The 14,601-nt window shown below is 43.9% G+C and overlaps 1 protein-coding gene across 4 annotated transcripts in view; it reads right to left on the bottom strand.

Annotated features, from left to right (window-relative positions):
• Positions 1 to 14,601, bottom strand: part of KEL (Kell metallo-endopeptidase (Kell blood group)) — a 70,442-nt gene that overhangs the window by 34,840 nt on the left and 21,001 nt on the right. For all 4 annotated transcript variants that reach the window (XM_048504254.1, XM_048504252.1, XM_048504256.1 and 1 more), the window contains exons 5-6: positions 14,457 to 14,581; positions 2,097 to 2,243 (exon numbers count right to left, since the gene is read on the bottom strand). In XM_048504254.1, coding sequence (XP_048360211.1) covers positions 2,097 to 2,243; positions 14,457 to 14,581 — 272 coding nt within the window. The remainder of the gene's footprint in view (positions 1 to 2,096; positions 2,244 to 14,456; positions 14,582 to 14,601) is intronic.

The raw sequence follows: 14,601 nt of genomic DNA, 5'->3' as shown, positions 1-14,601 counted from the left end.
AACTGCGCAGGGCCGGATACGGGCTTGGCCTGACACCATAAATACTAGCCTGACACTGTATCAGAATAATTATGAGAAAACATGGAAAAAATTAAGAGAGGAGCTGAATAGATGGAAAATTCTGAACTTATCATTATTAGGAAGAATTTCAGTTATTAAAATGAGTATTTAGCCCAGAATTTTATTTTTATTTCAAAATATACCCATTATAAGCTCTGATAAACCACTGAATACCAGAATACTGAATTTATAGGGCAACGACAGAAAGCCAGGATTAAAATGAAAACATTATGTGATGCCAAAGAGAGGGGAGATTTACTAGTACCACATTTGAAGCTTCCCTGGTTGAAAGAATGGATTCTATTTAAAAAATCAGAGGCTGTTCTTATGTTGGAATTGTAGGGACTTGGAATAACATATGGACGGCATGCTTACATGTGGTATGGGGGGAAAAGACAAAACAATTTAGACATCATGTTGTAATATTTGCATTAAGCAGAGTATAGAATAAGTGTGGAAAGAAAATCATGGATAAGAATCCTCTCTTGTTATCTCACGAAGCACTGTTTAGAATCAAGTCAGGTATAGAAAAGGCCTGGCCTACACATAAAGATTTCCTAGAGGAATACATAAAGGAAAGATAGATTGAAATCCCTAGAAACTCTGGAGAAAGAGGGAAAAAAAAGTTGTGGTTTTATGCTCAGTTAAGGTATGCCAAAGACAAAAAAGAATTTGAACTTGAAAATCAGCCTGCATTGTTAATAACTCAGCTGATGAAAAGTAATGAAAATTTGATTGGTAGAATATACAAAGAACGTTTGACCTTAGAAACTGAGAGTGAATTTATTAAAGAATTCATGATAACCTGGGCAAGATGCAGGTCATAACATCCAGTTAGAGGATTGGTAGTATGTATGGGAAAAGGATGTGAAATTTACAATTACTATATAAGAGAAAATATAAATAAAATGCATTGTCAATGGTATTTAACATCATCAAGGATCTAAAAAAGGAGTAAAATAATAATAATTTATGCCTCAAAGAGGTGGGTACTTTTTACCACCAATGGAGACAGTGTGAAAAGCAAAACAATTTTGGAAAGGAATTCACAAAGAAATGTCCAAAATCTTGAAAGGAAATATTATATTTAACCCAGAGGCTTAGATCCTTAGAAAAATAAGTTGGGGAACTTTTTAAATATTTTTCTGTTGCCATGAGAATTATATGGGCTAAGAAATGTAAATCAGAGGACGGACCTACAAAACTGACTAGATATATAGAAGACAAGTGGATTTTGGATTTCAAGATGGAATGGAAGTTATCGATTGGACATATTGAAGAGAAATGCAAAAACAATAGTTTGACTTTAGGGTATATGGTATGATAAGGATGTTTATAAGATTTAAATATAAAGTATGATTATTATATAAGGGTTTTTTCTATTTGTTTTCCTCTGGCTCTTACATGGGAGTTTTTTTCATCTTGGAGGCAGAAACCAGACAAACATCAAGGGTTTGAGGGCTGACAAATGGGCAGTGGGGAGGAAGGATACTCAGACAAGTGGGGATGTGAGTGAGACCAATTGGCAATTTTAATTCCTCTTAAAGAATTTTGTATTTTTCTTTTGCATGTGTGGAGGGTTGCATTCTTGTTTGATAATGTATTCACATGTGTTAGCATACATACAATTGTGTACCCTGAGTGTAGTGTTTTGTGGGGATTTCCCCTCAAGTTTGTTTGCTTTCAGCACAGATTTTTCTTCTTTGGTTTTTACTTCTGGACTGGAGGGAAGGCATGAGCAGGGATCCTCGTGATGGTCAGAGGAGAAGAGATTAGCCCTATGCTAATGCTGGCTGGAGTTCTCCGAAAGTTGCAACTGGCCCTAGAACTATCATAATTAAACTGTTCAACTGCAGTCAGCCGTTACTGCCTTCCCCCACTGTCAACTAATGCTTGCCTTTAGGTGTTCTAACCTGCATAATTAGATTTAGGTCAGGTGGAATCTTAGAGACCAAGAGTTTGTAGATGCTTGGGTGCTACTGAACTCAAACCCAACTGTTCTACAGCAGACCAAAATGGCTTCCCTCTGAAATTACCTGGATAATGTTGGTACTTGGATCAGAGGAACTGGGTCCCACGTAGGCCTTAAAGAATGGGAATGTGTTGTATCTTTTCATGAGTCTCTGAAGAGTCAGGTTGAAGTCTGTCTCTCTCCAGGAGCCAGTAATGCTCCAGCCACCAACCTGAAAAAAGCAAACAAGAGTCTGGAATGTCGAGATCTATTGCTAAGAATATGATCTCTGAGCTGCAATCCTTAGCCAAGGACTTGTGATTCTCTTGCTGTTCTCCCTTGCCCCAAGCAAGCACAGAATTGTTTTCAACAGGGGAGCCTCTTTTGACTCAAGTGGGGGTGGTGGTAAGAAAAGTTGGTGGCAGGATTGTTGCTCAAAATTTAAATGGGGCACAAAGTCCCTCAGCAGGAGATACCAATGTCCCTGCCTACTGTTTGACTACTACCAATGAAATATAGATTTGGGGATTGGGACGGGGTTTGCATATTGAATATAGAAATAAGAATAGAGTCAGAAATAATAGAGTAACGCACAGTCCTGGGTTTCCAGTCTTGTTTGGGAAATCCATCTCTCACTCAGGGACATAGGTATAGATTTTTAATGGGGGGGGGGTTTCAGGGGTGGGGCCTCCCCCCCTGGCCTAGCGCTTATAAAAGCAGACGCATAGAGGGAAAATGGAGCCTGGTGCAAAATCTGAGTTTTGTGCCCCCCCCCCTCCCTCCGGGCAGTCGCTGTGATGCTGGAATCCACCCCCAAACAGCATCACTTTCAATGGTGTTGAAACTAGAGAGCCCAAATTCTCCTTTTAAATCCACCTTAAAGGGAGAATCTGGGGTCCCTAGTTAAACAACATTGAAAGTGATGCTGTTTTGGGGTGGATTATCCCCCACCCTGAAACAGCATCACTTTCAATGTGGCATAGTGGTTAAGAGCAGGTGCACTCTAATCTGGAGGAACCGCGTTTGATTCCCTGCTCTGCCACTTGAGCTGTGGAGGCTTATCTGGGGAATTCAGATTAGCCTGTGCACTCCCACACACGCCAGCTGGGTGACCTTGGGCTAGTCACAGCTTTTCGGAGCTCTCTCAGCCCCACCCACCTCACAGGGTGTTTGTTGTGAGGGGGGAAGGGCAAGGAGATTGTAAGCCCCTTTGAGTCTCCTACAGGAGAGAAAGGGGGGATATAAATCCAAACTCTTCTTCTTCTAAACTGAGGACCTCAGATTCTCCCTTTAAATCCATGCCGAAGGGGGTGGATTTAAAAGGAGAATCTGGGGAAATTTGGGGGGTGCCTGCTGTCAGGGGTGCAATTGTTAAGCTAGAAGCACCAAACTTTCAGGGTATCTTTAGGAGACTCTCCTAATGATACCAGCCAGGTTTTGTGAATTTTGGTTCAGGGGGTCCAACGTTATGGACCCTCAAAGGTGTAGCCCCCGTCTCCTTTTAGCTCCTATTGGAAACAATGGGGGACGGAAGCACCCCTTTGGGAGTCCATAGCTTTGGACTCCCTGGACCAAACTTCACAAAACCTGGGTGGTATCAATAGGAGACTCTTCTGATAGTACATCCGAGGTTTGGTGAAGTTTGGTTCAGGATGTCCAAAGTTATCGACCCTCAAAAATGTAGCCCCCATCTCCTATTAGCTCCCATTGAAAACAATGGACGATGGGGCACTCCCTTTGGGAGTCCATAGCTTTGGACCCCCTGGACCAAACTTCACAAAACCTGGGTGGTATCATCAGGAGAGTTCCCCAAACAATCCCTGAAAGTTTGGTGCTGCTAGCCCAAACAATGCGCCCCCTGCAGGCCAAAAACCGAAAAAGCACTAAAATGTTTTAAAAACCCACAAACGAAGGGGCGGAGCTTCGGACATGAATGAGGAGGTTCAAACCCAAGAACCCCCCTTACCTACGTCCATGCTCTCACTGCCTGCTCTGTCCACTGGGCAGGGCTCCCAACAGTCAAAACAACAGGTATGATAGACTAGGTAAGGCCAGCCATGGCAGCATGCACTTTGAACAATGGGAGTATAAGGTCATTGCCATCCACTTTTAAACCCTACCTTTGTGGTATAGTAAAGAACAGTGGACTCTAATCTGAAGAACCATGTTTGTTCTTTCCTCCACAAGAAGCCTGCTTGGGCCAGTCACAGTCTTCTCAAAACTCTCTCAGCCCGACCTACCTCACAAAGTGTCTGTTGTGGGGAGAGGAAGGGAAGGAGTTTGTAAGCCACTTTGAGACTCCTCAGAAGGGAGAAAAGCAGGGTATAAATTCAAACTCCTTCTCCTCTTCTTCTATAACTGAAATTGTACATTCCCATGCAAGTTATCAAACAGGCCCCCATTATCACCACAAAGCATACAGACAGGGATGCAGTCACATTTGAATGATGAAATGTGAATTTGTCTCTTTAACCAGATGGAGCACAGATGGTTGAGCAAATCTGGACTTTGTTCTGTAGCTGATAATTAGTTCCTGGTTTGCACATACTTACTATCACTTCTTCTTCCTACTATGGATGACAACACCTGTGATTAATGTGAAAACTGACTTTGCTGAAAGAGAAATGGTGCTTTTGAAGAGGCATCAGGAGATACAAAAGTTCTTCCAGTAGTGTTAATATTTGTGATGGCCCATTTATGCTTGAACCCCTTTGTCACAGCAGTGGTGTTCATGTGTAAACTCAGCCTGTAAGTTATGAAGACAAAAGGCAATAAGGGAGATCTAAAAACGACTTTACCCCAGAGGCTGTGAGTCATCACAGTAAAATCTACAATAACCTATCATAGTTTTAAAGAGGAGCAGAAAATAACGGCTGTTTAATTAGTGGAAAACCTCGCATCATTCAAAAGACATACGGAAAACTCCTTCATTTGCTACGCTCAGGAAGCATCTTAGTTTCCAATCCAGATGGATTTTTTTAAAATTTCATCCTACAGTTCTGCAAGGATGCATCTCTGAAGAAGTGGCAGGAGGAGATGAGTGTTGGTCCTTTTCCTGCTTTATGACCCTGTGCTCTGTTGAGGCATCCATAATATCACCTGGTCTCTCCCCTTATCTTGTTTTTATCCTTTCCCCTTGGGTTTCCCTCTTTGTTTTCTGTTTATCTGTTCTTTGTTGTGACACGCCACAATGAAGGACAGATAAACAGAAAACAAAGAGGGTAACTCAAAGGAAAAGGGGGAAAACAAGATAAGGGAACTGTTATACTGTCTTTTGGATCAATGGATTTTGGATCAATTGATTGATGGGTTTTTTTTTAATTTTCAAATGCTTTGTTATTTATATGTTTTACTAGCAGACCCAGCCACGCTTCGCTGTGGCTCAGCCGACCTTCGTGGTTCTCGACGTGGGGCGGCTGGCTCCCTCCTTCCGCCCCTCTGTTGGCAGCATTCTCCGGCGGTGTGGGCCTGACCGTCTGACCCCCCCGTCCCGTCCCAGCCCCGCTGCGCTTGGTGGCCAGACTGGGCGCAATCGGCAAGCCATTTGCATGTTTTGGTGGCTTCCGGCTGGCTTTGTCGTTCAGGCTCACGCCATCCTCCCACGCTGGTGCGCGGGCTGCGTGCAACGGCTGTGAGGTGATGCACATGCGCCCCGGATCACAGCCCTGTCGCTCGTGTTTACCTGGCTCAGGTGTGTTCCCTGAGCCTTTTCAGGGGCAGAAAGCACGCTCAGCCAACTGAGCAGCGTTTCCTGAAAATTTCAGGGCGTTTGCTCCAGTGGTTCGTGAGTTAGAGCATGAGGAACAAATGCACGGTTAGCTTTTTATATATATAGATTAATAAGATGTTAGCCACCTGAGCCCAAAAGAGGAGGGGCAGCCTATTAAATCCAGTAAATGAAATTGAAATATGTTATGTAGTCCCTGACTTTTCCCGCAATGGAATTCAAAGTGGTTTACACAATTATCCTCTCCTCCATTTTATTCTCAGAAAAACCCTGTGGAGCAGGTTAGGCTGAGAGTTTGTGACTGGCCCAAGATTGCAATAACTGTATCAGTGCGCACAAAACTAGACCTGTATAGCTATGGACCGAATGAAAACGCAACACACATTTGCTGCAAAGTGGCAATATTGCTGAACATGTATCAACCTCTCATTTTACATTTGCAGATATCAAAGCGTTACCCCAGATCACTTCTCAAAGCTCAAACATCACCTGTTGTCAGTTACAGACCATACATTTGTTTATAACATTTCAACTTGATTACACATTTTCCTCTTGCAACAAAGTCAATGAACTGTCAGATCGTTGTCGTCTATTTGTTGTAATTCTTCTGTATGCAATATGACTGCCAAATATATACTTAGGTTTGTTGCTTATATGTCCGTTCCTGTCAGCCTTAAAGAGCTATCGCCTTTTTCTTCAAAGAACGTAATGTTACCATAGAAAAGATATCTTGCAATACCAATACATCCAAGGAAACTTCATATCTCCATAGGAATGATAGTAGCAAAAGCAGCACACGTAATTTTGGCTTTTCGTTGCCCTTCATCAGTGCCTCATTCCTTTTTAATCATGTTGTGTAATCGAGGTTCTATAATTAAATACAATAGTATGAAATGACCCATATATAAAAGTACAACTTCTGTATAGTGTAATTAACATCTTTCCAATATTGCTTTTTAATGTGTTCTGTACATTAGACTAAGGGGGTGTTCAACAATAAGACAATAGAAAAAGCCACTTTGCAGCAAACGTGCGTTGCATTTTCATTCGGTTGATAGCTATACTGGCCCAAGATTACCCAGCAAGCCTCTTCAGCACAGCAGAGATGCGAACCCTTGATCTCCCAGATCTTAGTCTGACACTCTAACCCAGGGGTCTGCAACCTGCGGCTCTGGAGCCACATGCGGCTCTTTTAGCCTTATACTGCAGCTCCACGTGGCCTGGAAGTCAGAGGGTAGCGTGGGTATGTCCCTACAGCCCTCCAGAACAGCGCTGGAAGGAAAGGTGAGTCAAGGGGCTGAACCAGAGGCGGCTCCGTGCATGAGGGCACCGCTTTTCGCGTCCCCTCCACTCACCTCTCCTTCCAGTGCTGCTCTGGAGGGCTGTAGGGACATGCCCATGCTACCCTCCGAACCCAGGAGGTCGGAGGGTAGTGTGGGCGTGTCCCTCCAGAGCAGCCGCCATCTTGCTATCCCCACAGCTATCCCTGCAACCCCCTCTGCTATCCCCGCAGGGAGGCCGAGGCCTTCGAGTTCCGGTTCCGGCTGCAGTGCTGATCGGACGTTATCTGCGGGGCTCCTCCATCTTTTTAAGATAAGTTCTACATTTTCCTCCTTAAGTTTTTATCTCTTGATATTTCTTTTTAATCTCTGGGATGTTTTGTTGTTCCAAGGGGAGAGCCTTTTAATATTTGAGTGTGGAGCTGAGCATCCTCCCAGCTGTTTTTTTTCCTCACTGCCTAATTCAGAATGCCTGCTGATAAGGAGGCTTGAATTGACTGTATTCTTTGAGTCTGAATTGCAGACAACTCAGGCTGTAATTTGTGAGCCCCTTGTTATAAATTTTGTTTTAACTGTATTTTAACGGGATTTTAACAGGGTCTTATAGAATTTTAAGAGGTTTTAGCAGAACTAACAGATTTTAACTCCCCTCTTCTAGGACCGTTTTCAAGATGGTGATGGGACTGGACTGGTGATTACACAGTTCCCTCAGATACTTCCTCTGGAGTGATAAGAGTGACTCCAGCAAGGAACATAGGACTGCTTAAACACAGCTGGGGAATTACAAACACTTCCTGACTCGCAACAACATTGAAGGCTTCTTTGTCAACACTGAGGAGTTTCTTTCTGTTTTGGAAATAGGCTGTGATAGTAGGGTCATAAGTTAAGTTCAAGGTTTTAAAGACTATTGTTAAATTTTAATTGTGATTTTCGGTTACTCCCTTGCTGTGGGATAGAACTGAGTGGGGGCGGCTGGTAATAGTTGCAAACTGCCAGCAGGCGTTGGAAGGATTTGTAAATGACTTCGGCAAGAGGCAGCGAGAGATTGAAGACAGCTGCTCTCCACCAGCCAGAAAACAACTTAAGATAAATGATTATTTTACGACCAGGAATGTAAGAGATGTTTTAAGTGATGAGTTTAACGTGCCAGTGTCAAACCGCTATGCTCTATTTGACCAAGAGCTTACTGGAGAAGGAGCAAATGCAATGGAGGATACCGTCTCACTCCTCCCCTTCGAAAGCAGAGAACAAACAGAGCAACTACCGGACAGCATAACGGACCCCTCAAGGCTGTGCAATCTGATAGCAGTCTCCCTCCAAGAGATATTTAAGTGCCTAAATCACCTTAACAACAGAGTGGACTCATTGATGGACTTAATTAAGGGGGAGAACACAAGAGGTAGCAAGCAAATCCTAAGCGGTCCCAGCGAACCAGAGAACCGGGAGGAAGGATGTCACTGCAAGCAGAGCAGGGCACTCCCTTCAGTAAAAGATACCCAGGTGGAAATGACCTATTCACAAGATACAGTGAATCCTACTTTAAATCCCCAAACCTGCAACCTCAGGCTGTCTGACAGACAGATTTGCCTCTCAGCATACCAATACAAGGGAACCCGACTTGAATGGAATATAGTAGCTTCAGCTATAAATAACTTGAGCCACCTACTCCAGCGCAGAAAAAGCAGCCTTCATCTGATATCGGTCCAGATGTTGGACTCAATACGCTTTCTCTCTCATTGGCTCCCACAAAGATTGCTACTAACTTTTGGATCATCTCAAACCCCATCGCAAATTTTAAACAGGTATAATAAAGGAAAACTGGAAAAGAAAGGGGTCTTTGTTACTAGAGTTTTCCAGAATACTTGGATAAAGGCACTTCTCCCGACTGCAAAGTCAGCCAGGTACAAAAGCGATAAAACCCTCCAGGAAAACTAACAAGACAGCGTGACTAATTCTAACCAAGCCACTTCCTCAGTAGCCTTGGGAGCTCTTGCTACTGGTAAAACTACAGAACAACTTGTAAATTCGAAGCTGTCCCACAACGCACAGCTAGTGACTTCCTCATTTTTACACCCAGATCCCTGTCTGATGACCCATGAGGTAGCATGCTTAACCCCGCTTCCCCCCATAGAAAGAAGGAGAGACGCTCTATCAATGACGAGTCCTTTCAATAAGGACACAGCCAAGCAAAACTCCAGACAAGTTCAGAGTCATATGAAAACGGCCACCACTAGGATCCACTTGGAGTGTCAAACTGCATGTGAAGCAGATTACGCAACCCAGGAGGCCTCACTTATGAACTTCACCCAGGATCTAAAAGAAGGAGGCGAGCTGGAGCTCGATCCACCAGCACTTAGAGCTATCTACAACCACTCATCTCCAGCTGGTCCAACCTGGGCTCAAGAGTTACTCAGAGTTGAAGCAGAAATAAACATCACCCCAAAAGAGATCCAAATGGCAGACCCCGAGGAGCCACTTACTGCCAACTTGCTTGCGCAAATTGGGACTGATAAGTGCTCAAATGGCTGCATATTTATAGACTCCCAATGTCTGCTTAAGCAAATAGGGGTTAGCTCTCACCAATCATCTCCAACTGAGCAAATCGCCATAGCCCCTAGCCCGGTACAAACTGCACTTGGAATACAGCTACCAAAAGCTAAATGACTAAATACAAGTGCAAAAACTCTGTTCATATCGTGGAACATAGCTGGTTGTGGGGGGAAAGCATCAAACTGTAACTTTTTAAAATATCTTAAAAGTGCATCAGTCATTGCTCTCCAAGAAACTTGGGCCTTAAAGGGTGTTGACATTCCCGGGTACTGTACATTTAACCTATTAGCAACTAAATCTAAGACCTTGGGTCGCCCGGGGGGTGGGGGTGGGGGGGGGTTGGCCATCGCTGTTTCTCCCAATATAGCTGTCTCTAGTTTATTCAACCTTCCACCACTGGTACAGGCTGTCCTGCTAACCTTTGCAAATAGGAAAATAGTGTTTGTCAACACCTATATCCCAGGCAGCCTGGGAAAAAATGCAACAGCTGATCATTGGGATAAACTAACATCCTATATACTAGATCTTAAGGCTGAGTACCCCTCTTGTGATTTTATTTTAGTGGGTGACTTCAATGCTAGGGTAGGTACTAGCTTGACGAACTTGATGAGAGAAGAGGGTCTGGACGAAGACCCCTTCTATTCCTTATTGACACCAGAAGCCCGTCACTCCAAGGATCAAATATGCAACCAAGCTGGGAAATGCTTGATCAGGATGGCCACACAGCTAAACCTGTTCTGGCTAAATGGGCTCATTCAGTTTCCAAACTCTGGAGAATACATCTTAGCTTCATCAAGGGGATCCAGTGTAATAGACTACATTTTGATCTCACCTCTCACAGCAAGCTGCATCGATTCATTTGTTGTAGACAATTACTTGCTGAGTGATCATCTACCCCTTCTCCTTACCCTGGATCTGGATAGAAGCAACACTTCCTCACTTGAACAAATTTACCCACAATACATTAGACTGAAGTGGAGAGCAAGGATGGAGGGGGTGTGCCTAGATATACTTGGCTCTCAAGAAGCTTTGACCTTGAAAGATAAGATAATTGAAAACTCAGTCCTGGAGGAGGCGATCACTGGGTTTGAATCTCTTGTACAATCTATTTTCTCAATACTGCATGATTGGCAAAGAATGACGAGAAAATCCAGTGTCAGGCCCAAAAAAGCTGGTCTAGATGCTAAGAGTGCATAATAATAAATCAAGCAGATCTGCTTTCTCTTCTGTCAAGGACTCATCACTTTCACACATAATCGACCTCCCTCCTCCAAAAAAAAAATTGGAGAATCCGGAAAACAAGCAACTCCAATTACTTATGGGCCAAAACATAAATCCCTCGTGCATCATAGCCCGACTGGGAACTGCTGTTAGAGGCATCCCAAAACAAATGGATGCAAGGAAATTCTGGTCAATAGTTAATAGGACAGAAATCTACCCCCAGGGACCATCCAGGAGGTAGATAATTTCACCCTTAGAGATGGGGCCAAAGTACTTTTCGAAAAGTGTTTGCACGAAACAAATCCCACCCAAGCAAATGGTGATAGCTGAAAGCCCAGTGGGACCAAAGGCTGGGGATCCGGTGACTTACCAAGGAGATCATCCACCTTGATACAAAACATGAAGTCAAAATAAGGCCCCAGGCAGCGATGCCATCATCCCGAGAATTCTGAAAGCAAACCCAACCCTCTATGGTGCAGGCAAATTTACTGAGCTGAGAATCTTTTTACAAGGATCAATGAAAAGGGGATAATGCCTGCAGAGGCATGGACTTCCTCCATGCTGGTCCCAATAATATTCAAAAAGGAGACCAAGAATGAACCAGCAAATTATCACTCCATTAGTCCTGCTTTCTATCATTATTGGGAAGATTTCTGCCAAACTTCTCCAAATCAGACTAGAGACATGGGTCAAATGCCAAAACGGATATTATTGGTCCTGAACAAGTGGAAGCTTCTCCAAGGGGAAATCAGCACTAGACCAAGGTTCGTATGTTCTGGCCCACTTAGGCCAAGCAAATACTCCAAAAAACAGCTCCTACTAAATTAAGTGTGGCCTTTTTGGATCTTTTATAAAGGGCATTTTTTGACTCCTGTGAACAGAGAAAAAACACTGGGGAAAACTTGCTGCCCTTAATATGCTCCGGTTCAAGACTTCTTTTTCTGATAAAACAACTGCACATACCCCAAAACTCACTTGCCAGGAGTAAAGACCACAGGGGAGTTTTTTGTCGAACCCAGTCCAGGTAAAAAAGGGAGTCAAACAAGGCTGTGTACCATAGCCCCCTTATTATTTAACATCTTCTTACACTTGACCTCCCCATAGCCCTGGCCTAGGTGGATGGGGCACAGCCCTAAGATCGTATTCCGCAAAGCATGTCCTCCTCTCACTGTTATTTGCGGATCCAGTGCAGCCCTATTATCCCTTTCTCGTGGTGGGTCTAACAGAGACTCCTGCATGGATTCACTGGACTTTTGTGAGACAAAATGATCTGCAGGTGAATTATGAATGAAAACTAAGATCCTGGTTTTTTGGAAAAAGCAGTAAAAAAACAAGTCCTGGAAGATAAAGGGCCACTACATTGAGCAAGTTAAAAATTCCCCAAATATCTAGGACTCTGGTTTAGCAATAACTTGTCGTGGTCCACTCATCAAAATATATATATTGGCTCAGGCCCAGTCAAACACATAAAATGCCACTAGGAGGTTCCTATCATTCTAGGGCAACCAATATATTCCCCCCCAGCTCTGCAAGTCTTCAAAGCAGAAGGGCGAGAGCACAACTGCTTTATGGAGCCCATCTGGTTAACACCCAGCAACAGTGCCATTAGATCATTCCATTCCTAAATTTCTGCATAAATTATTTGGCGTGCCAAATCAAGGTCCCATATGCAGTTCTATGTCTAGAATCATGGCCAATACTCTATAGAGGCCACTATCTTGGTTCAAACATCATAAAATTTTGGCTGCATATTCATTATCAAAGCTCCGACAACTCACTGACGCAACTCATTCCTTGTAAGAGAGGAACTCCATCACTCTTAAATGGGTGCACAACAGTTATATAACAAAGATTGGGGAATTGGGTTGTGATAGTGACTCTCTGAACATACTAACCCTTACTGAGACATTTGCCCTCATCAAAGAGCAGCTACTAGCAATGGATTACCAACAACTGCAGAGCTTGGCCAACAAATCCTGCTCGCCAATGAACGTGGCAATTCCATTTGTGCAGGGAAACCCAGCCTACTATATTGCAGCGCTTACCAACCCTATATATAGGAGAGCCTACATGTTGGCTAGATTTAACATTATGCCATCCCCGCTCCATAGAGGAAGACTCAAGGGTCTACCAAACGATAAGAGGCTTTGCCCCTGCAGTCCAGGGCAGTTGGATTCCATTGTGCACATTCTCCTCCACCGCTCACTTTACCAGAATCCAAGATCCAGCTTATTATTACAAATCATTGACTCTATGAAAACCCTTACAGAGCTTGATAAAGTAAATATGCTCTTAAACTGTAATGACCTTGACTGTTGACTCGCAGTGGCAAAGTTTCTGGCTGAGGTTTGCGAACTGAACTTATGATCCAGTGTGAAGTTTTATCTAGTAATTTTAACTGTATTTATATTGTATGTTCTGTATGCCAATAAAGGCTTATTGAAAAAATTATCCCTCAAGAGAGCCATTTTCCTCCCTTCTGCCCTTATCGGAGCAGGAGGCAACCGCCTGCTCCATCAGGCATTAATAGGTTTCTGCTCCCTGCACAGCCGCCGCTGCCTCCCGCAGCGTGAGAGGCGGCAGCACCAGGCAAGCCATGGTTGCCATCCCCCCTGGTCCATGGAGCAGGGGGGTTTCCCTGCCTGGCGCCTCCGCCTCCCAGCGCTGGAAGGAAAGGTGAGTGGAGGGGCTGAACCAGAGGCGGCTCTGTAGATCTTCAGGGCTGTGGAAAATGGGTCCAAATGGCTCTTTGGGTGGTAAAGGTTAAAAGGTTAAAAATATGTCTCATGGAAGAATGCGGCTTGGTTAGCTCCACAGCATGTGTAATAGAGCAATCCTCACGTTTAAAACAGTCAAATATTCCCAGCATCCTTCTGCTGTGGGTTGGAAGTGAAGAGTGGAAAAGTATTTGGAAGTGAAGAGTGGGAAAGTATGTGAAAGTTATGGACATTTGTATCAGTGGCAGAGGAAACTCTGACAGGCAATAATTTTCCAACAATTTTCCCCGAGCAATATAAATAACAACAGCAAGTTACTGCCCCACCCCTCAAGAGTTTGCACTCTGAATTTCGATTAGGGGAAAGATGACAAAGGATGCTGGAAGATGTAGTAAGCGGAAAGGTCATGGAGACAGAGGTAGAGGGGAATTCCACATGAATGGGATTCCGCATGAACATATGATGCTACCTTTTACTGAAAGAGGCTTTTCAATCCATCATGATCAGTATTGTCGACTCAGATTGGCAGTAGCTGTCCAGGTTCTTGGGAAGATCCGTCCCATAACCTATTACCTGATCGTTTTAACTGGAGATGCCAGGGATTGAACCTGGGACTTTCTGCATACTAAGCAGATGTTTAATAACTGAGCCACGGCTCCTGCCCTTCCCTAAAAAGAAATGCAGGCAAAAGGATATGATAGGGCACTGGACACCTATCAACAAAGAAGAGGGCTACAGTCTAAAAAGCCATCACCAGCAATGGTCTGAGATATACTGCTATAAGAAGTGGAAAAAATTAACACACTTATGCTGTTGTGGGTTTTTCCTGCTGATAGTATGAGCCTATTTCTGAATAGGGTGGGACTCGATACGACAGTCCGTATATGCGCATATACGCCTGTCCGTATATGCGCAGGGCCATGCATGTGCATTTTCTGTGCAACCATTACCTCATTTATGAGCTCCTTTAAGGGCTGAGCACCTCGAGCTTCAATCTGTTCTGTATCCATGCATGAGCGGTAAAACCGTATGGCTTTCTCCTTTGCTGAACTGCTGGTCCCCAGGAGTGGCTCCTCTGAAGAAGGGAAGGCAAGT

Source organism: Sphaerodactylus townsendi, linkage group LG07 (assembly GCF_021028975.2).
Source record: "Sphaerodactylus townsendi isolate TG3544 linkage group LG07, MPM_Stown_v2.3, whole genome shotgun sequence".
NCBI lineage: Eukaryota > Metazoa > Chordata > Lepidosauria > Squamata > Sphaerodactylidae > Sphaerodactylus > Sphaerodactylus townsendi.
The sequence above is the reverse complement of the archived record's forward strand: the minus strand, read 5'-3'. Positions and strand labels throughout refer to the sequence as shown.